The sequence below is a fragment of the Pleurodeles waltl genome, chromosome 4_1 (genome assembly GCF_031143425.1).
Source record: "Pleurodeles waltl isolate 20211129_DDA chromosome 4_1, aPleWal1.hap1.20221129, whole genome shotgun sequence".
Taxonomy (NCBI): Eukaryota; Metazoa; Chordata; class Amphibia; order Caudata; family Salamandridae; genus Pleurodeles; species Pleurodeles waltl.
Window position 1 is genome coordinate 60830018 of NC_090442.1, and position 23522 is coordinate 60853539.

At 46.6% G+C, this 23522-nt stretch overlaps 1 protein-coding gene across 1 annotated transcript in view; it reads left to right on the top strand.

Moving 5' to 3' along the window:
* The window catches only part of LOC138286989 (mucin-22-like), a 55740-nt gene that overhangs the window by 26191 nt on the left and 6027 nt on the right, over positions 1-23522 (top strand). The window contains exons 4-5 of the mRNA XM_069227352.1: positions 3677-3780; positions 21555-21656. Of these exons, the coding sequence (XP_069083453.1) occupies positions 3677-3780; positions 21555-21623 (173 nt within the window). The 3' untranslated portion in view covers positions 21624-21656. The remainder of the gene's footprint in view (positions 1-3676; positions 3781-21554; positions 21657-23522) is intronic.

The following is a 23522-nucleotide window of genomic DNA, read 5'->3' on the forward strand; positions in this document are numbered from 1 at the left end:
AAAGGTGGTAAGCTCCTCGTAAATCTAATTTAGTAAAACGTTGAGCCCCTCTGATAGCTTCTAGTATGTCCCTGATGAGAGGCAAAGGATAACGATCTTTAATTGTTATTTTATTCAGACCTCGAAAATCCAGGCAAGGACGAAGATCCTTTGTCTTCTTGGGCACAAAAAAGAGAGGAGCCCCAGCCGGAGACGACGATGGAACAATAAGACCACTCTGTATATTTTCGTCCAGATACTCTTTTAGAACTTCCCTTTCGGGTTCCGTGAGAGAGTACATCCTCCCAAAAGGAACAATTGTGCCGGGTTCCAAAGGAATAGCACAATCATATTCTCGATGTGGAGGTAGCACAGGTTTCGACGGTTTTTGGAAAACATCCTGAAACTCCAAATAGTGGTCTGGGACCCCTTGGACCGTATTAATGGACATACCAGTGGCACCTTCAGTATCTAAGGATCTTTTCGGAGACCAATACTTGTCGGAAGTAAAACAGTTCTCATGACAAAATTGCGAAGACAAAGAAACTGTCCGGGTTACCCAATTTATATACGGGTTATGTCTGATGAACCACGGAATTCCAAGAATGATGGTATGGTTGGGGGACGTGATAAGATCGAAGGAAATGTGTTCTTGATGGTTCCCCACCTGTAGACTTAACATCAGGGTAGTAGTGTCTACAGGACCCGAGGATATCAAGGATCCATCCACGGTGTGTACCTGTTCGGGTACTTCTTTTGCTTGTGTAGGAACTTGGTGAGCAGCAGCCCACGTCTTGTCCATGTATATACCACTAGCACCACAGTCTAGTAATGCCATAGTCTTTTCTTGACGACCGTCAGGAAGTTGTAACAGGACAGGAAAAATGAACAAGGCGGTTGTATTGTCATTAAAGGAGCTGATGGAAGGTATAGCTGTAGATCCCGTCCCCTCCCTTCTTACAGAGGACGGGAGGTGGCGTTTCCCGAAGGCCTGGGTGGACGTACAGGACAGGTACGAAGCATGTGACCAGCAGAACCACAGTACAGGCACAACCCTCTCTTGCGTCTGTCTTCTCGTTCACTAGCAGAGAGCGGACCTCGGGTAGTATCCACCTGCATGGGTTCCCCTTCGATGTCTCTAGCAGGAGTGCGAGGTTCCTCGGAACGCTGCAGGCAAGCTCGTGAGCTACTTGGCTGGGAAAACCCTCTACTCCTTTTCTTTTCCGATCTCCGTTCCTGAAGACGATATTCGATGGACAGTGCTTGATCCATCAGGCCACGAAGATCTTCCGCTCTGGTAGAATGTACTAGTTCATCCTTTATTTCTTCTTTGAGTCCTCTACGAAATAAAGTTACCAGAGTACGTTTCACCCAAGTGGTCTCTGCCGCCAGCTGACGAAAACGGGTTAGATATTGCAGGACGTCTTGAGAGCCTTGTTGGATGTCACACAGGGCTTCTTCAGCAGAGGCTTCCAATCCAGGACGGCTAAACATCTGTTTGAAGCGACTCACAAAGGTGGAATAGTCCGACAATACAGGGTCGTTGGAGGACACCATCGGGGTTGCCCAGGCCAAGGCTGGACCGGTTAAGGCACTGATAAGATAACCCACCTTGGTCCTGTCGTGGGAGAATTGGGTAGGTCGGAAGGTGAAGTACACTGTTAATGCATCCAGGAACTCGCGAAGCCTGGTTGGTTCACCAGAGAAACAAGGGGTAGAAGCGGAGATAGTTGGAACATCACTGGTGCGGAGAGTCAAAGCCTGCCGTAACGCAGCATTTTCATTGCGTAGTTGTTGCAATTCCTGAGCTTGTTGCTGAATCGTGGTCAAAAGAGATTGTTCCGGATCTGCAGCAGCCGCCACTGTGTCATCCATGGTGTTTGAGGACGTCGGAATGGTTAGGTGCTACAATCTGTCACGACTCACGTGCTGCTGGCGCCTAGAATTTGCAGATCTGGTGGCGTGGATCTTCAATGTTCGACTTTGGCCCAAAAAGGGGCGGCTCTTTCTGGTAGCCACGGTGCTGTAGGCAATGGAGACGCCAAGAACAGACCGTGCCCTTCAGAAAATAGCGCCAGAGGGAAAAAAACCCTTAGAAAAAGGGGAAAAACCTCCAAACAGGAAGATTCCTGGAAAAAACAAGAACAAACAAACAGGAATCCAAAAGGAGCAAAAGTCAGGAAACACAGAATGCTGAAATCCAGAGCCCAAAAGGTGAGGAAATCAGGAGCGAAGACACTAACTGAGCAGAAAGTGTTGCAGCGCAAAGAAAGAAGAAAACACAGCCCTTATATACTAAAAAACAGGAAGTGACCCACAGGAAGTAAAAGGACACCATCTTAGACAGGGAAACAACACACAGAACAGAATAGAACAGGAACCATAGAGAATAGGAAACAAGGAATGCTGGGAAAGAACAGGAATCTGGGAAGGGGGAAAAGACATAAAGAAAGGCACAACAAAAGACTGCAGAAAAGAAGAAAAGAAGAAAAAAGGGAAAGAAACGAAAAAACAGGTAAGAGGGGTCATAGACCCCTAGTATAGTGGAAAGCAGAAGGTAGAACGAGGCCCCATGCAAGTCTGGGGCCTCGAAATGCGCAGGAGAGGCTGGGGGCGCGCCGCGTCCTAGCAACGCGGTGCGCGGCCCGAGCCGAACGCCCGGCTTGAGTCGAACTCTCGGCTCGCGCCGCACCGCGCGGCGCGACACAATATCTCTAGTGTTACTGAATGTCTGTGTGTCTGTAGATTATGCACAGTGCCGCTATTACCAGTAGTACTGTGTATGGTGTGGATTGTGTAGGGTGTTGTATCCCTAATAGTTCTTCCTGTGTATTATTGAAGGTTATGGGGGGGTGGGTACCACCGGTGCTAATGTGATTGATTTATGTGTGTGACTGATATAAAGTGTATCAGTCAATGGTGGCACTGGCTGCAGGTTAGGTAGGGTGTGAGTATAACTTATGGTAATTTCATTGCTATATGTGTGTAAAAGATGTAGGGTGTATCTGTCAGTCGTGATAATGTGTGTAGTTTAGGTAAGGTGTACCACTGTTTTTTTTATGTGATTGATTTATTTGTGTAAATGATTAAGGGTGTATCAGTGATTGGTTTATGTGTGTGAGTGATGTAGGGTGTATCTGTCAGTGGTGATGTTGTGTGTAGGTTATATAGGGCGTGGGTATCAATGGTGCTAATGTGATTGATTTATGTGCGTAAGCGATGTAGAGTGCACCTGTCACTGGTGGTACTGTGTGTAACTTATGGAAGATATAACTGCCGGTCATATACTGTTGTAAGATGGTTTCAGCTGCTGGAGGTCCAGGTCAACCACTGGATAGACTCACACTTGACTCACAACTGCTCAGCACCAGCATACCCTCCTGGGCAATGGTGCGCTCTAAAAATCTACATAATATAACATAACTGTATGAACCTATTCTTCTACTGTGAATCCTGGTTTAGCCACCGTGGTCTAAACCTGCAGTTTTGTAGTAGTACACATTTGCAGTGGTCTGCCATTTCCCCCCTGTGTGTGACACTCACATGAGTCCTACTCTCCGGAGCAAAGCTCTGAAGGCGAGAGCTGAAAGTTCATGCAGGGTTGTAAGGAAGAGAGTTTGTGGACTATGCAGGCTGACAACTAAGCAACCAACTATGAACCCTATCTAACAATTTTGTGTTCTTCTAAAAATTACAGGTGTTGGTGGCATATCATCGGAAGAGAGGGCCCCTTGGTGGGCCATCTTACTCATCGTCCTCTTCAGCGTGGTGATCCTTGCTGTGCCCTTCATGGTGTGTATGGTAAGTAACCTGCCCAGACCTCCTGCAGTCCCAGGAAACCTCTGATGACAGATGTTGCATTGATTCAGTACCAGATCAGTAACTCAAGGTGCAGAGGTCACATTCTGGCCACAAACTCTAGGTGGTGGCATAACATTGTAAATTCCAGTGGTCACTTTCCAGCAACACAATCAAAGCGGCCGCATAACATTCTACATTGCAACCTGGGGTGTTCACTGAGAATATCTCCTCACTGCTTTCTAATATGCTCCTCAGATTTTTTAGGTGCAGTACTGCCAGCCCTGATCATAGTTCAGCGGTAATACCCTCTCTGATCGTACATTGGTGAACATTGCCAGATTTGTATCAATTTGTGTGGAAGGGCTGGCAGTGATAAACAGTTTCTGAATGGCTTTGGAAAGTTTGCCGCCATGCCCCTGCACATTTCTGTCAATCATTCAAATTAATTGAAAGTGTCTTGTGTCATTTGTAGGTCTAGAATAGCAGCGTGCAAGCGCTGCTTTTCCGACGTGTTGGTATCTATGTGGGCTTTCAACCGCACCCACCGCATGCTCATCACTATCACTGGTTCACAGGCTTGCCTTTCAAAAATCCTTTGTTGTCATTGGTAAACACTTTACGTTTGTTCCTCCTTGAGGCGGTTTTGTTACCGCCTTGGGGACTGACCGGGTTACATGGATAATTGCACGTTTGCCTATATGTTTGATTGCGAGCGTACTTCTTTTTCCTTTTGTATGTCTCCTTCACAATCATCCTCATGGCGGCCTTGGCACTTTCAGTCGGCATGCTTATGTAAACCGATTCACTTTTCATTTTCAATGTATGTGGCAAGAAAAGTCCAGTTAGGAATTTACAACACCAATAGCTCTAATTCGAGCAAATGGAGGACCCATTGCATTGCAAATGCTTGTTTATTCTAGCCTGTGGGCAGCTTCAGATGTCTGTTGTGGAAGACCTTTTGTCTACTATACAATATAAATAAAGTGAGCCCTGGGTCAGCTTCTTGCTCATGGTTAGATGGCTTTCTTGTCCATCATTGTTCCCTGGGTCTATTCCTCCTATTCTTGTGCTTGTTTCAACCCTGGAACATTTTGTCTTTACATTGTTTCTGATAGCATGACTTGTTTTTTCCCACTGCACTTTTTATTGTCTTTTAGTACTCTGTGGTAGTGCATTGCTTCTCTCACTTTCTTCTCCCCTTCCAGCTTTATTATATTCTTTTTTCACTTCTTTTTATGAGGCTCAAGCAGGTGCATAGTGGTACCGTGCAGCTTGCTTTTGCATTGTTCCCATATTGTTGACTACCTAACCTCCAACATTGCTTCCTTATTTCCCTTTTTCCTCTCTTGCTCTCTTTTTTTTAGATCCAGCAGCTGCACAGTCCTACCTGGCCGCTTGTTTTGGGTATTGTCACTGTCGACCTCTAATTCTCAACTCTGCTCCTCATCTTATTTCTTTCGTTTTTTAATTCTTTTTCATGACAGATCAGCATCTGCACATTGCTTCAGAGTGGATCTCTTTGGGTATTGTTTCTGCCTTATCGCCCGCCTCTCCCTTGGCACCAACATTATTTCATTTATTTATAAATTCTTTTTGCAAGGGCCGGGCATCTGCACACTCCTACCTGGCTGTTCACTTTTTAGTTTGCGCAGCATCTAATGCAATTTATTTTGTTAGTATACTCTTTTCAAAAATACCTTCAGCCATCTTGGAATGGTAAATTAAAGTAAAAAGATATTACAAAGTGGCTGATGGCGCATCACTTCACACACATGCATACACACACACAGACAGCCATATTGGATTTATTTTCCTTTATGGTAAAAAAACATTTCAAGATAGCTGTGTGCGTGTATGTGTGCTCCTGCATGGTTGGCTATCTTGGAAAAGCTGGTCTCCATTTTGGTCTGTGCCTGCATACTCAGGCTACCTAACTTACTCTTCCGCAACTCTCTGAAATTGTTGGGCTGGGAACATCTTCAATTCTTTCCCTTTATCCAGTGTAGGCTTCCCATGTCCTGTGTAAAACTCACCCAGACCCCTTCTCCCCCCAACAAAAAAAGCAGATGTGTGATACTTTGGCTCTGGACTTAGAAGCGTGCGAAATCTGCCTAACAGCAGGGACAAAGTTCTCCTTCAGGATTTAAAGAGTCTACAGGGTACTGTACCCCTCAGCCAGAACTTTGTTCATCTTGTCATCATGGAGGTCTGTACTCCAGCCTGGGAAAGAAGTTTAGAGGACCAGATGTAGAATTTCTGCTGGGTTACTTTTCTCCCTCCAGACTATCTGAATCTAGAATATCCTGCTGGGCTGCCTTGCTGCTGTTACCTGGTGAGAGAAGGGGGACTTATGTACCTGCTGATGTACTGTACATCACTTGCCAGAATGAGTGGCCCAAACCCTGAAAAGACCTGCACAAGAACCACCTGACTGAAGGACCTGGGTGAGGACAGCTTAGTGGACAGTTGAGCCTGAGCAGGACACACACGGCTGTTTCAGCCTTGATCCTCAGGAAAAAGCAAAAAGAACATCCAGGACTAGGAGTTGATGCATGGTCAGCTGTTGGCCCAAGGATGAGCCTGGAGCATCTCTGTCCCATCTCACGCTTGTAGTGTGCTGGTGTTACTCATTCTTCAGTCCCACAGGGATTAGAGGACAGTCAACCCAAGTTCCAGCTCATGGGGTCTTACTCTTCTGAGGGGTGTCTTTATGGATCTTAGTTTTCAGAGATGTTCCCCATTGAAGTGTGATTCACTATCTGACCCAAAAGATCCAGCTTTAAGTTAGGACTTGTGTCACCAGTTTTCAGATTTCCACACTGAGCATTTCTGACAGCGACCAGTAGATTTTGAGATCCAAGCCCATAAAGCAAAAGACATTCTTGGGACTTGATAAAAGGAACTCTTGTAACCATTCGTTCCTTCAATCTTCTTGAAAAGTATAGTGATTAGTTGGGTTATCAATACTAGTTAACAATGGATGCTGTTCCTAACTAGACATCGGTGACTAAACATCTGGGCCCAGATTTACTGAGCCCTTGCATTGTCATTGTGTCATGGAAGGCAATGCAAGGGCTTAAGTGATATTTACTAAGCGACGCAAAGCTACCTTGCGTGGCCCTGCTTGTCTTAGTAATTCCCGAGTAATGTAAGGCAGCGCAAATTGCTGTCTTGCATTACTCTGTGCTTGGAAGGTATTCCATGGATGGAACGAGGGCGTTCCTACGCATCCACCCATTGATTTTGGTGCATTCCAAGATTTACCAAGGGTAATAAACCTGGAAATGCATCAACATGCTAATCCATTGCAACAAAGGCATAACAAGGAGAAATATGTTTATTTATCCTTGTTAGTTCCTCTTTCTATGTGTGCTGCATCATGCAGCGCACATCAAAAGAGCAAAATCCCTCTGAGGATTGTTGTTGTGCCAGAAGTTATCTCTTCCTGTACAGAAACATTCCTGCCAATAACGCAGCACTATGGCGCAAGGGTGTCTGCATTGGTGCTAGGCAGCACTTAGTGTGCCAGCGCAAAGAGAGAGCAGGAATGCACCTTATCTTAGAAAATATGGAGCATTCCTGCTCTCTCCATTTGATGCAGCGCGGTAAGTTGTCTTTATGTGTTGCATCAAATGTTAGTAAATCTGGTCCCAGGTCACCAGGGTGACTGAAAGGACCAGCGACTTTGCCAGGAGGTGTTCTAGTTGTTAGAGTGGAGATTAGTTTGAGTCCTTCTATTTTGGGGGCAACGCCTTTTATTTTGGCCTTAATCTACTTTTAGTTGACACGTTTTATTCACCACTTGGTACCAGATTGGTACTCACGGAGTCACCACATGTCTGCCCACCTTTAAGACCGTTTTGCAGCAGTTTAACTCCTGCTTACGACTAGAGCCCTAGCAACATCTGAGGTTACCAATGGCCTTAGGGTCAATGTTAATAGAAGCCTATTACTTAAAGTGATGACTGCTTACTTTCTCTAACTTGGGATCGCCAAGCAGTGAATGCAGTCACCACTCAGGCTACTACTGTCTAGAAGCCACTGTCTAACCCTGATTCCATAAAGGCACAAAGATGCTAAAGGAGAAACTGTCCTTCTGGAAATAATGAATAATCCTGTCCCTTCTCTCTCCCTGCCCTGGTGGAAATGCCCTCGTTGATTAACGGCAATGGAACGGCCATGTAGGATCTTATCCAGGTGCAAATGCCTGCATGAATCCCACTGTGGTAGAAATGCCCTTATAGAGGTGTTTCGATCCACGTGGGAATGGTCTCAGTGATCCTATATTTGTGGGCATGCCATAGTTGATCCTTCCATGGTGGCACAGTCACTACTGATATTACCCTCACAAGCATGCGCCCATTGTCCTTTCTATAGTTGGAATGCCCTCCTTAATGACCATCTAGTGGAAATATCCCTCTCTTCTTCAATAGAGAATGCCCTCATTGATCTTTTTCTGGAACCCAACCTTGACAAAATGCCCTTCTTGGTACATACCTGATCGGAATGCCTCATTGATCCCAGCTTGATCAGAATGCACTAGTTGGTTAACTGGTCACAATGCCCTGTTAATCCTAGTCTGTCCAGAATGCTCTTCGTTATTGGCCAGGGGCTGGACAGAATACCTCATTGATCTTTTCCTGGTGAGAATGCCTTCATTGGTCCTTCTCTTCATGGGATTGTCACTAAGGATCACACCCTGGTGAGGATGCTGCTGTTGATTTGTGAGAATTCTCTTACTCTTCTTACCATGGTAGGAATACCTTTAATGGTCATATGCTAGCCTGCTGCCCATTATGGTTCTTCCAAGGTAGAGTGCCCTCTGATTGATTCAGATATCCTCATTAATGCTAGCCTGTTGGACTTTCATCATTGAATGTCTCCATTGATTTAACCATGCTTGTGTTGGTGTTCCTTGGCCATATTCTCATGGAAATACTATTACTGACCAGATAGTTATGGGGTGGTGTCTTTTATTCTGCCATAGTTTGAGGGCCTCCGTTCATATTACCTTTGTGGAGTACTCTCAGATCCTGGAGGAAATGTTCTGGTTTGCCTTTTACTCACAGGAACTCATCAATTGATCTTTCATTATTAGGAATGCCACAGCATAGTGGTACAAGTACCCACATTGATCCCAAATGTCTGGAAGTGAATACCTGAAATTCTTTCACTTTTCTTACCTAGATGGTTGTGGTTTCACTAAACCTAGTCTAATAGAAATGCCACCATTTCGTATTCTTAACGGACTGAACCCTACCATAGTGCCCCATTGGCTCTGAGTCTTAGGACCAGGGGGGCAGGAAAGCATTTTGGGCCTGTTTTACCATGGAGCTATCCCAGGGAACTGCTTCCATTGATCCAAACATTAGTTCGCATGCCTATTGTTTCTTCCTCCAAATGTCTTTATCCTCTTTTTAATTCATCATTTCTCTTAACACCTGTGTTGGATTTAGTCTACGTTCTGAAACCTCCCTAGTAGAGTATGTCGCTTCGGGTTTGGCATGGTCCAGGTTCTGATAGCTTGTGAGTTGGTTTTGGTTCAGGGTCCGATAACTCCTGGGTTTTGCGGTACAGATTCTGATACTGGGTTGTTTGTGATATAGGTTTGATATCTCGTGGGCTCAGTATGGTTCATTTCCTGACGCGTTCTAGATTCGGTATGACTTGGATCACACCCAACCTCCTGGGATGGGTGTGATACTAGTTTGGCCCTTTCTGTTTGGTTTTGTCCAAGTTCTGCTTCTGGTTTGTTTTTGGTCCATCCTGAGCTTGGTATGGTCCAAGTTCTGATCCATCATCGGTTGGGTATTTTCCAAATTTGGATAACTTCATTGTTAGGTACTTTCCAGGTTTTTATACATTAAGAGTTAGGTTTTGTACAGGTTCTAATGCCACTTGGTTGGAACTTGATGCAGGTTCTGTTAACTTCTAGCTTCCACATGATCCAGATACCTCTTAGGTTAACATTAGTGCTCAATCCTTTTGTTATTAGGATTAGTCTTGTACTCTGAAACCATCCCATGCATTTACTCCAGTTTTGGTAGTACATTAATGACTTAGGGCCAGATGTAACAAAAAAGGCATTTGCGATTCGGAAATAGCGATTTTTAAGAAATCGCTATTTCTGATTCGCAAAATGCAATGTATCATATTTGCAATTCGGTAAGAGCGATTTCTTAAAAATCGCAAATGCTAAAACCGGATCTCAAATTGCGATACAGTCCCCATTCGCACCTATGGGCCTGTAGGCCCATATTTGCGAATTTTTTTGCATTTCCCAAATTGCGAATTCCTAACTGGAATTCGCAATTTAGGAAATGCAAAACCCCAGGGTGCTGGGGGCCTAAGGCCCCCTCTGCTGCACCCCAAAAAAATATTTCAGGACATGTAAGGCGCACACATGCCAAAGTGGCATGTGTGCGTTACATGTCAATTTTAAAAATGCATTTTTAATGCATTTTTAAAATTTGCACGTGGTTACCACCAAGTTCAACTTGGTGGTCATGGTGATTCCTTAATGCCCAATTTGCATTAAGGAATTGCTTGCTATATGTGGTTTAGAAATCGCAAATAAGGATTCCTTATGTGCGATTTCTTATTTAGAGAATCACAATTTACGATTCCCTAAACAGGCTCGCAAATTTAAGGAATCGCTATTTTAGCGATTCTTTAATTTGTGTTGCGGATGCCTTTAATAAATACTCAAAGGCATTTTTGCATTCGCAAATGAGCATTCGCACTGTTTGCGAATGCAAAAAGGCTTGATACATCTGGCCCTTAGGGCCTGAATTAGATCTTGGCGGTGTCACCACCAGGCCATGTCGGCAGCAGACCTGAGAAGACCGTCAAGCCACATTTAGATGCTTAGAGCAGTTACTGATGGAGGGAAAAGGCGGCAGGACCGAATGGACTTTGTACAATGGCAGTGGCTATGGAATAGAGGTACACATCACACACACACACACACTACCTTAGCCATGTGTCCCCCTGCACTACACACAACACACCACATACACACCATCATCCATTACAGTTCCAACACAACACAACCCGTACATGCCGGAAACACACATTGCCATACATCCATGACAGAACACACTGCACCCACACACAACACAACAGCCAATACAACTGCACACTCAGCTACACACACACAAGCACATCTACACACATCACAACAATGTCTGCCACACAACAATAACCCTCACCTGAATGTGCCACATGACTACACAACATACACAAGAACATGGGTCTCACATGCAAGTGGCACACATACAGACACAACCACACTACTCACTCTAGATCCCTTCACCTCAAACAGCCGATCCACACACACACATACATGTACTGGGGGCAAAAGAGAGCCGGTGCGCAAGATGGCCGCACCATTGTGTCAGAATGCGGATACATATGCCCCTCAGGTCGGAATGCGGATATATATATGCCCCTCATGCCTTGGTGAATATCTCTTGCTTGCCCGACATTGCCTCACAGAACTGCAGTTCTTCAGCAAGAATGTAATTGTCCAGACTGCCCGACCTAGCTTGCGGCTTTGTCATGGCGGCTGGGCTGCACTAACAGCTGCCCGATGCAACCTGCAACTACAACAAAGGCTGTGAGTGCACTTATGTGCCCCTGCTATCGGATGCTCTGTAGCTGGTGGGCCCAAGCGTCCTGAGGAGGCCCCCACTGTCCCTTGCAGCGTGGCCAGAAATGCATATGGCCATATGCTGGGGGTCGCAGTATCCCCACGGCATGCACCGAGGGGGAACTGGCCCGATCGGATTACCGGCTATCTTCAAGCCTTAACCTCACTCCAAAAGCGCTGCGAACGGTGTGTGGCTGGGCACCACTGGTGGTGCTGCGATACTATAGCACCATCTGGTGAACACAGACATCAGCTTTTGGAGGTGGGCTAGGAGCAGGCCCATCCAAGGCCTAGCCGCCAGCAACGCGGCCCACAAACTGATGGTGCTCACCCCCGCCACGCACGGCCCCCAAAATAGAAAATATTTGGGATGGGCGCATTGCAGATGGGGAAGGACCCATCGCGTCCATAGAATTTGCAATTAAAAGCAGCTAGTACTCTGACTCTATACGCAATAACAGTCACAGCTTGAATACATGTTAACACCCTCCCCTGTTACGATGAATTGCTGGCACACCCCACCCCCCTTCTGCAAAGAGAGTGTGTATGTTCCTGTAGTTGTATGCAGCTTCCCCCATCTCTAGGTGCCCCGGGTTGTGATTTGGTAAAACCGGCAAATACCAACCTTGTACGATACCCGCTCTATCCGAGAAAAGTGAAAACCCTGGCCAGGCTGCATTGAGTGATGAACACTAACATTCTGGTTCCTGTCATACCTGCGTCAGAGGCCCTCCACACGATTCAAGAGTGTGCCTGTCTGCTCTTGTCCCCCTCCCCCACCCTTGCTGGAAACCTTTGAGGGTATCTGGTGCAAATACAGCCCAGGCCACGGCCCTTGGACATATTCTCTCCTGGGACAGCGGCAGGGCCTGCTATCAGGAGGCTACAAAAGCCCCTTGGGGCTCCAGGTGCAGGGCTGTGCGGTGGAGGACAGCCGGAAAGCTAAACATACTGGGGTAGCATGCACGTTACTCCTAGGTTGGCTGCTTCTGGTGAGCAAATTTGACATCAAACGTACTGCCAAGGGGTTGGAGTTATAAGAAAGATAGGGGTCTACCCTAGTAACCCTACTAGACCTGGGTAAATAAAGACATAATAAAGAAAAGTGGTACAATAGTAGGAAATAATGTCAAGGGGTTGGTGGGCGTGATGGAGCAGCCACATTCAGAAGATCCCCCTTCTGGTTCTGGCACATTGGAGGCAGACATGAAAACACTACTCTTATTGATGCAACAAAGCTTATCCTCAATCGAGACCAAAATGGACACCAGGTGCAGTCATGTGGACACTCTCCCCTGGAATATAGAGCAGCACGACAGCCATCTTAAAGAAGCAGAGCAGTGCCTATCTACTGTGGAAGATACAGTGAACATGAGAGGAAACAAGTTATTGAATATGGAGAAAGCCCTTCAAGTGATTGCATCTAAACATGAAGACTTGGAGGCAAGATCTCACCAGAATAACTTCATATCCTGGGCCTTCCGGAGAGAGCTAACACAGGCAAAATGGAAGAATATGCAGAGCGGCTCCTCACCACCCCATTCGGAGCATCATCCTTCCCTAAAGTACTCATAGTTGAAAGAGCGCACAGAGCCCTGCTGTCCAGGCCACCCCCAGGTGCACCGTCCTGTGCAATTTAAGCACGGCTACTAAATTACAAGGATAGAGACACAGCGCTGCGGTTGGCACGAGAAAAATGCTTGTTAACGTTCCATGGATACGACGTAGCACTTTACTCAGACTTCACGGTCGCAGTTCAGGAGGCGCAGGTGAAATGTGTGCTCATCAAGCAAAAGCTACACCAGGCCGCCGTGCCCTATGCCACGTCCTACCCAGCGTGCCTGCGCATTTCTTATCAAGGTAAAGATCACTTCACCAATCCAGCCTTGGCTGCTGATTTTGTCAAACTGCTTCTGAAGCAACATCGCCAGGGGCCCTTGTCACCTGCATCATCAACACGCTCTTCGCCAAAACCCACTCTGACTTGAGTGGGACTCAAGAAGCTTATGATTATCACAGGTCTGGCTCCCACATGGCAAAATAGACCAATTACTTAACACACGAGACAGATGATGGACATAGAAATAGCTATACGCTGGACACTCGTTACCATGAAGGAGACCCTGCCCAACCCTCTGGTCGTTCACAGGATATCCCTATAGAGTTTATTTATTTGGGGGTTTTGCAGAGCGGCGATGTCTTCTACGTAGAGTATTTCTTCACACTTGTTGTCATGACTGTTCTCTTTTGTTTAGCTTTTTGAGGGGGTTATGGATCCCTGGCAGGATTGGACTACCAGAGTGGGAGGAGGGTGTGTCTGGGTTTGTTGAAATTGATTTGTGACATGCATTACTTTCAACACTCACAACAAGTCAGCCACGACACACTGCACATGCTCATCATCCCCATAATTCACATCTCATTAACTATCGCTCACCTTAAACTGCTCATGCCTCCAGCCACCTTTGTTATTACACAGCATGTAAAGGTCAATTGCCTTACATGGAATGTCAGGGGGCTGGTTGATCCACATAAACAAAGGCATATCCTGGCCTATCTGGAAAGACATGACATCCAAATTGCCCTATTGCAGGAGACCCACATGGTGAACAGAACCAGTGCCTCATTTGCCAACCGGTGGGCCTTTCCACATACTCCTCATATGCCTGGGGAATAGCTACCCTAGTGCGCAAGGGTGCGTCATATGTTCATCTGGGATCAATTGATGACACGCAAGGTCGCTATTCAATAACTTGGAGACAATTAGCCTGCCATGCTATTCTCATTGTGAATTGCTATGGCCCAAACACAGATGACCCTTTATTCTGTGATCGACTGTGGGGATGACCGTTCACACCAACCTTGAGATTATCACTGCATCGCTGCCCAAAACATACATAGTATCATGAGAGAACAAGATCTATTAGATGCCTGGCGGTTTCATCGTTCAGATACATCTGAGGGCACCTTCCAGTCCAGTGTTCATAATAGTTGGTCCTGGCTTGGTTACTGGTTAGTTTCTAGGGGGGAGGGACCCTGAGTAAATATGGTCGTACACTTGGCCTGTACATACTCACACCTGTCCCTGGTGCTTCTGACACTACATGTGCCCACGAGAGTGAATCTACATGCATCATGGAGGCTTTCCCTACAGCACTCCTGGATGGTCCTTTTCGCGAAGATCTATGCACAGAGATAACCGACTTCCTGACTTGAAATAAAGACTCATGCCCTCATTCCAACCCTGGCGGTCTATGACCGCCAGGGTGGAGGGCAACGGAAGCACCGCCAACAGGCTGGCGGTGCTTCCAGGGCCATTCTGACTGCAGCGGTAAAGCCGCGGTCAGAAAAGGGGATCCTCCATGGCGGTGCTGCATGCATTCTAACTTGGGAGGCCGCCCGCCAAAGTAACCCCGTCGAAAGACCGCGGGGGTCATTTCGACTTTCCCGCTGGGCCGGCGGGCGACCGCCAAAAGGGCGCCCGCCGGCCCAGCGGGAAAGACCCTGCAACAATGAAGCCGGCTCCGAATGGAGCCGGCGGAGTTGCAGGGGTGCGACGGGTGCAGTAGCACCCGTCGCGATTTTCACTGTCTGCAAAGCAGACAGTGAAAATCTTAATGGGGCCCTGTTAGGGGGCCCCTCTACTGCCCATGCCAGTGGCATGGGCAGTGCAGGCAGGGGCCCCACAACACCCGTTCCCGCCATCCTGGTTCTGGCGGTGTAAACCGCCAGAAACAGGCTGGCGGGAAGGGGGTCGGAATCCCCATGGCGGCGCTGCAGGATTCTCCGGGCCAGGGGAAATCCGGCGGGAAACCGCTGGATCCCCTTTTCTGACCGCGGCTTTACCGCCGCGGTCAGAATGGCCCTGGAAGCACCGCCAGCCTGTTGGCGGTGCTTCCGTTGCCCTCCACCCTCGCGGTCAAAGACCGCCAGGGTTGGAATGAGGGCCTCAGTGCCCTTAATGAGCGCAGTTTGGGAGGCTTTTAAGGTCACAATTTGTGGGCTATGCCTAGCCAAAAGTGGAGGAGTTCTCTGCTCCTTGCAAAATCGTTCACAAACCCTAGAACTTGTACTTAAGTCCCTGGAGGACAGCTGCAGAAGGCGGGCGATCGTAGAATAGACCAACAATTCAGGGAAACCCTCTCTGGCTATCAGGATACGCAGAAGGGGAATGTCTACATCGTGGTAAATAGGCAGGAGCATATGGGGAGGGAGAACGACCAGGTTTCACCCTTGAAAACATGACACGTAAATCCTACAGTGAATGATGTCTTAGAAGTATACAACGCAACTGGGACACTATGCATTGAAACCCCAGAGATCCTTCAAGCATTGATGTCATTTTACCAATCGCTGTAAACATCGCGTAGGTCGACACTTGCCAGTGCAGATGCATACATCGGAGATGTAGCCCTAGGTTGGTTAAGTGATGCCCACTGTAACTTCCTTGCGGAAGAGATAACTGAAGATGAAATTAGAGAAGCCACCATGCAGCTGAAATCGGGCAAAGCCCCTGAGCCCGACGGGCTCCCTGCAGACTTCGACAAAACATGTATAACCACCTTGACACCGGTCTTGAAATCGGCATATCAGAAAGCTAGATCCACAGGTGTGCTACCCCCAACTATGAGGGAAGCCATGCTAATCTAACTGCCCAACCCGGGGAAACCCACTGACAGCATATAACTGACTGTGGGCCATATGTACGAACACATTTTCCCATAGACACAGAATGGGCAAAACTGCTTGCTACATCTGGCCCTGTTATCTCTAATTAATTGAGATGTCAAAATACTGCAAAGATCCAGGCCATGGCATTCGAGGTCAGGCCAAACCAGTCTGGCTTTATCCCGGGTAGATCCACATGCCGCAATCTGTGCGCCCTGGTCGCTCTACTCCGTGACATTCATCCAGACTTGGCAGCGGTGTGCTGAGATGCAAGCAGGGCTTTTGATTGGCTAGAGCGGGACTACCGCATGACAACCTTGGGACGGATGGGCTTTCCCCATGCTTTCCTCGGCGGCTGCATCACCCCGCTGTGTACCCAACCAACTGCCAGAGGGAAAATGAAGGGCTTAAGCCCCCCCCCCGATCTCCAGAGGCACGGAGCCCGGATGCCCTCCATCGCCGCCGCTGTATGCCCTGCGGTGGAGCCCTCAGCAGCCAGGTTGCGGCAATGCCATCACGAATATGCGGTCCACTACCCTTTCAAGCATATATTATTCTCCCTTTACGCAGATGGTATCACCCTTTACCTGTGAGACCCACAGCCTAGTGGTGCTTCGCGAGTTCATCCGATGAGGTGACCTGTCCGGCATACAAATACATTGGGAAAAGTCTCATATTTTCCCCCTCGCATCCTCCACCCCACCATTTCACCCGGACGTGCCAAGGAAGTGGTGCAACGCCGAACCTCGCTACTTGGGCGTAGTGTTATGACGGAGGAAAGAGGACACCATTAGGGCAAACTATGGAGTTGCACTCAATGGCATTACGCAAAGTATTGCGCGTTGGATAACACCAGCGGGCCTCATTGCATTGATGAAGGTGATTATCCCACCCAAACTTTTACATCTTTTCCTGAACATACCTATACCTCTGGGACGGACGTTCTTCCAGCTCCTCAAAGCACAAATAGGCTGGCATGGGCAAGTGCAGAACCCTGCATAACATGGGACACCGTTTCTCTGCCCGTTTCTAAAGGGGGTTTTGAAGCATCGGAGCTTTATTATTCATGCTCGCACATTTAATTGCAGCAGCCGCGAGTTTAAGAGGAGGGCTTACGGCACCGGCACCTTTTTATTTACAAGTTAAGCACTGCCCTATCATCGTCTGCTCCCGGTCACACACACGGGCATCTGCAGGCGGCTGCTGCAGGCCAGGGGCACAACACGATGGGGAGATCTGTACAAGGACGGGAAATCTAAGGCACAACACCTTTTTCGACGGGAATGCTCCTATAACGCTGGAGCCACTGTAGACTGAAATATAATGCGGGAAGGGTAACGCCTGCTTTCCCAGATGAGCCCCTTCATGCGCTGCTTCAGGCAGAAACTCCGCGGCACCTGGGCACTCGATGATATCAGAAGCTCAGTTGGCGCTACTGCCGCGTCCAAACAGGCAAGATCACTTCTACAGCAGGCTAAGCACCATACACTATAAATCCCTGCATCGTATGCATTATACACCAGCCAAGCTACGCCGATTCCATTTTAGGCCCATTGCTAACTGCTCCAGGTGTGGCGCAGCGAGGGCCGACCCCCTCCATCTTGCAGGGTCTTGCAGAGCAATACACTCTTGTTGGGAGAACGTATCCGCAGCCCTCACAATCATGGTGGGACAGTCCATGTTGCTGACCCCCTCACAGCCTTACTGGGATATGATAACGAGATAGAGGCCACTTTCAGGCAATTTCGACATTAGCTTTGCTTCTAGCTAGAGTGGCCTGTCGGGGGGGGGCCGTGGGACAGCACCGAAATTATAAGAATGGCTTACTGATCTTATATATTGTAAAGGCCAACTGGCTGTATATGCTGAATTGCTTCCACATAGCTCCAGCTGAGAGATATCTGGGAACCACTAACTAATTACCTACGACAGTGGTTCCCAACCTGTGGGCTGGGGACCCCTGGGGGTCCACAAAGCCTCCTCAGGGGGTCCGCGACTGCTTAGAAAATGTAATAATATTAGGTTCCAACTATCAGTAATGACTCAGTGGTGGTCCCCAGAATCCAATAATGATTCATTGGGGGTCCCCGGGCTCCAGTATTGATAAAATGGGGGTCCACAGAAGTCAAAAGGTTGGGAACCACTGACCTACGACAACAAGCCCCAGATGCAACAGGTGAGGATATGTGGGACAGCATCGAGTACATTCCTGAATAATATCATGATGTTCTGCATAACCATGTGGGGCTCTAGCTCTGAACCAGTGGTCAGTGCAATCTCTCAAGGTGTGGCACACAAATTAAAATTAAAACGTAATTAAATGTACTCCACAATTCAAACGTTAGTTAGACTACAAAATGTAGGAGATACAATGGCTAGAAGTGTTTTTAGACCACCCCATGGTATGACACTGGTTTGTTCATGTGACAGGATTGGCATTACATTTTAGCTGGAAAGCTGGAGTGGGAAGCTGACTATTACATACATACTAATACTTTTATGTCTAATGCTACATGGTACATTTTAAGTTGTTGTTCTTTATTGCAAAACTAATAAACAAATATATAGAAAAAACACAAACACTTACTAACATACACAACAGGTAGCCCAAACATACCCGTACAGGTCCCCCTGCAATGCACAACATTGTCCAATGAAAGCGTACCATCATTGTGCTGCCACCATTCATTTGCCAGTGAATAATGACACCACAATGACAGTTGTGTATTTGTGCAAAATGTGTGTAGTGCCAGCATCCCCATGCATGCATGACACAGTTGTCTCCCTGACATATGCATGCCAGAGTCATTTTTTAAAAATGCTGTGGCATGTATATGTCTGCAGTGGTCCCCACCTCGTGTGCAGTGCCCAGCCAACATACCCTGGTACTGTGGCATCCTTATCTTCGAGTCCGGCGATGGGGGGATGTGTTCTTTCCATGGGTCAGTGGCAGGCCCTGAGATGTGATCATTAGAGGGAGATATGCAAAAGGCAAATGGTTGATGCAATGAACAGATATTGTTGATATGGTGTCACAGGAAGATTAAGAGAAGCATGTGATTTTGAGAAGTCTATTTACAGAAGAGGCATGCAGAAGAAAGAAGGAAAGGAGAAGGGTATTCAAGATAAACGAGGGAGGTAAAAGTTATAAGTGTAAATCAGGGTCAATTTTTCATGCAGGGCTTTAGGAATAAAGCAGGTGGGATTTTCTGCAATAGCATGCACTATGGGTGTAAACATGTGAAAAGAAACCATTTTTGAATTGTATTCTAAAGGAATGTGGCTTTTAAGAGTCTTTCCGGATAAATGTTAGTAACTTTCAAACAGGTGGCAGATACTTGCTTGTTCAGATGCGTTTACAAGCGACCGTCAATCAACATTTAAAAACATTCCTCTAGCCATAATTACCAGTTGATAACACAATTGAAAAAATGTGAACAGCTCTTCAACCCACTTAGGATGCCACATAAATACTTGTAAGCTCAAAAAGTACGTGTGCTTACTACAGCAGTACATTCAATACTATAAAGTGTTACAGTTTATGCATGCAATTCACTTACACCAGACATAAACTACACATGTAAACATACATGTTATTTAAACACCTGCCAACTTAATATATAACCATTATTTTGAAAAAATGGGACAACCCAGTACCCTGGGACCTGGATAAATGAATAATGTAACATAAAAATGTTTTGGTCCCTCTGGGGGGGGGGGGGGATATGAATTAACCTCCACAACAGTGGTTGTACCATAAAGAACTTTCTGTACCGATGAAGTTTGTGAGTAATATATCACAATTATTAGAAACTTAAATTCCACAATTTAAAGTAAAGTAATCAAGGTGCTCCTGTATAACGGCGCAGTGTGAGTGAATTATGAGTTAGCATAAGTTTTGAGGTGCTATTTAAATGAAAACTAAAACCAAACTGTGATTAAAAGCATTAAAAGGTTTTAACCACAGTTTGGTTTTAGTTTTCATTAATATATAACAAGGCAGTTGATATCAAAAGGACCCTCCAGAATGCACCTTGCCTTGTAATGGAGCACATCAAGCCCTAGTTCTGATCCTTCATGGGCTGGGTGTGGTCCAGGTTCTGATGCCGCCTGGGTTCTGTAAGGTCTGGCTTCTGATATATTTTTGGTTGGGTGTGTTTCAGGGTTGGGTATGGTATGGATTCTGATAGTTCCTGTGTTGGATGTGCTCAAGAGTTGGGTATAGTACTGGTTCTGATACCACCTGGGTTGGGTCAGGTCAAGGGTTGGGTGGTTCTGTATTGGTTTCGATCCTAATTTTGACACCTCATGGGCTGGGTGTGGTCCAGGTTCTGATCTGATATATCCTGGATTGCGTGTGGTCCAGGTTCCAGTGCCTCCTGCGTTGGATATGGTGTGGGTTCTGATACCTCATTGGCTTGAGGTGTTTCTGGTTCTGATGCCTTCTGGGTTCTGTATGGTCTGGGTTTTGATACCACCTTGGCTGGGTGTGGTCCAGGGTTGGGTGTCTCAGGGTTGGGTATAGTCTTGATTCTGATACCTTCTGTGTTGGGTGTGGTCCAGGGTTGGGTATAATACTGATTCTGGTACCTCCTGAGTTAGGTGTAGTTCAGGATTGTGTGATTCTGGGATGGGTATGGTCATGATTCTCATACCTCATTGATTGGAAGTGGTCAAGGTTCTGATGCCTCCCGGGTTGGATATGGTCTGGGTTCTAATACTTCATGGGCTGGGTGAGCTCCAAGTTCTGATGCCTCCTGGGTTCTGTATGATCTGGGTTCTGATACCTCCTAGATTGGGTGTTGTCCAGGGTTGGGTATGGTCTAGATGCTGATACCCCATGGGTTGGATGTGATCCACGTTCTAATGTCTCCTTGGTTGGGTATGGTTGGATTCTGATACCTCCGGAGTTGGGGTGGTTCAGGATTGTGTTGTTCTGATACCCTAAGTGTATAGTCATGGTTCTGATACCTCATGGGTTTGGTGTGGTCCAGGTTCTGATGGCTCCTGGGTTGGATATGGTGTGGGTTCTGATAACTTCTGGGCTTGGTGTGATGCAGGGTTGGTTATGGTCTATGTTCTGATGCCTCCTGGGTTGAGTACAGTATGTGTTCTGATACCCGCTCGGTTGGGTGTGGTCCAGGGTTGGATGTTTCAGGATTGGTTATGGTCCTGGTTCTGATACCTCGTGGTTTGGTTGTGGTCAAGATTCTGATGCTTCCTGGGTTGGGTATGGTCTGGGGTTTCATAACTCCTGGGTTGCGTGTGGTTCAAGGTTGAGTGCTTCAGGTTTGGGTATGGTCTTGGTTCTGATACCTTAAAGGTTGGGTGTGGGCAAGGTTCTGAAGACTCCTGGATTGTAGCTAGTCTAGGATAATGAATGGAAGACTGATGTACCCTAGTTATGTGGATCAGAAAATGATGAAAACATGTGCTTCTCTCCCTACCTGACCAGGCCTTAAGAAACACATCCTTTTCGGATAGGCTTATCCGGTCTTTGAGACCATCCCCGGTTGCTTCCTGATCTGGATACCACATCCTGAACGTTGGCTGGATGGTAAGTCTACATAAGCAACTAATAGTGTGTAAAATTAAGAAGAAAAATGAACTTTTATAAATTGCCATTTTTATACACAACATATCTTTAATGAGTGAATGGATAAAAAAGAGAGAACGGTCTGTAAATTATTGAGTAAATAGAAAGGCAAGTAAGGTATCAGAACATTTTGTCACTCCTTTATTAGGTGTTTTATCCAGAGGGAAGTAACCAAGCTATACAATGGGAGGCTCATAGACCTCGGAACAACGGTTTGAATTCTCAGCATATAAGGAATATCTGAGAATTAGTAATCTCCAGGCCAGGGCATAAAGTTTTTATGATAGTCTGTGGCCACAAGTAGCCAGATGTGGCATAATATCCTGATGAGAGGCTGAGAAGACCAGTGATCAGCTGAGGCACAATGTCCTCCAGAGAGTCTGTGTACAAAAGATAGCCAGATGAGAATCAGTTTCCTGAAAAGGATCTATGGCCACAATCAACCAGATGAGCCATAAAAAGTCCTGATGAAAGTCTGGTGCCACAGGTAGCCAGAGGTCTCATGAGGTCCTGATAACAGGTTGAGAAGACCACTCATCCGACCCCATCTAGTGGAAGGAAAGTTGATGCAAAGTGGGGCACATCATGCTCAACTCCAACTCATGTCCAGTGCATCACGCTTGCAATGGTGCCTTGTGAATGGCGCTACTGATGGCCCCCACCATCAGTGATCTTGGGGTGAAGTCTGACATCACTGACCTCTGGATAGTGTTGCTGTGACATTACAGTTCTCTCTTAGAGGAAGCAGTTCCGCATAAGTGCGGGGATCCCAGAGCACTTTTTCACAGTATATCTTCTTAAGTGTAGATGTTCGCCTTTCTTTGGGAAGACCTGCAGAGTCACTTAATAGAAAAAACATTATGCAGCCTATAGCAACAGGCCCAGTTCTTCAGATTGGGCCAAGAAAATCATATATATATATATATATATATATATATAAACTTTAAAGCTAATATGTTGTAAAAACAGCTTAAATCTCTTTCACAAACCTTGCTTTGTAAAAGTAAAGAGATGAAGAATAGCAGGACAGTGTAACCCCATATATTGTTATTATGTATGTTTACAACAGAGTCTGTGTCTTTAAGGACCCAGGGACCACAAGTATCCCATCATGCCCAGCAAGTGGCATTTGCTTTGGCTCTTTTTCCCCGGCTTCTAGTGACACGATCTTGGGGCACTGAACTCGGCCTTTTTAGGCTTTTTCTCCTCAAAAAAACACCAGTGGAGGTTTGTGGCAACAACTTCATTCTACAAATTTCATCTCTCCCTGATATTTTGTGTCATTTTCTGACTGAAAAGTAAGGTATTTTTTTTCAAATAAAATGCCATCTTTGTTTGACAAGTGTCCTTCCTGTCGGAGAAATAAGGCCAAATCAGACCCTCATAAGGTCCGCATTATCTGCCTTCCAGCAAGCCATATTCCTGATACTTGCCAACTCTGCAGGAAGTTTGCAAAACACATCCTGAGGGAAAGAGAGAAAATTAACTTCCATGGCATTGATGAAAGACGCAGGCAGCAGGCACTTTAGAGTGAGGAGATGGTCTGTCCTCTACCAGGGCTTTGAAGGACGTGGAAGGTCCAAAAGAGAGTTCCAGCCAAAAAAACGACATCAGTCCGGGTCGAACATTTTGAGGATCGATATTGAGGCAAGGTACAGCTCCCACTTGTTCACCGTCAAGGGCTGGATCGACGTAGAGGAAGAGACGAACATCAAAGTCATGACAGGGCAGGTCTGCATCAAAGATCCATACACCGTTGACGCGCAGACTGAGATCGACATTGAGGAGTGTGTTGGTGTCAAAGCATAGCGACTTTTCAATGTCAAG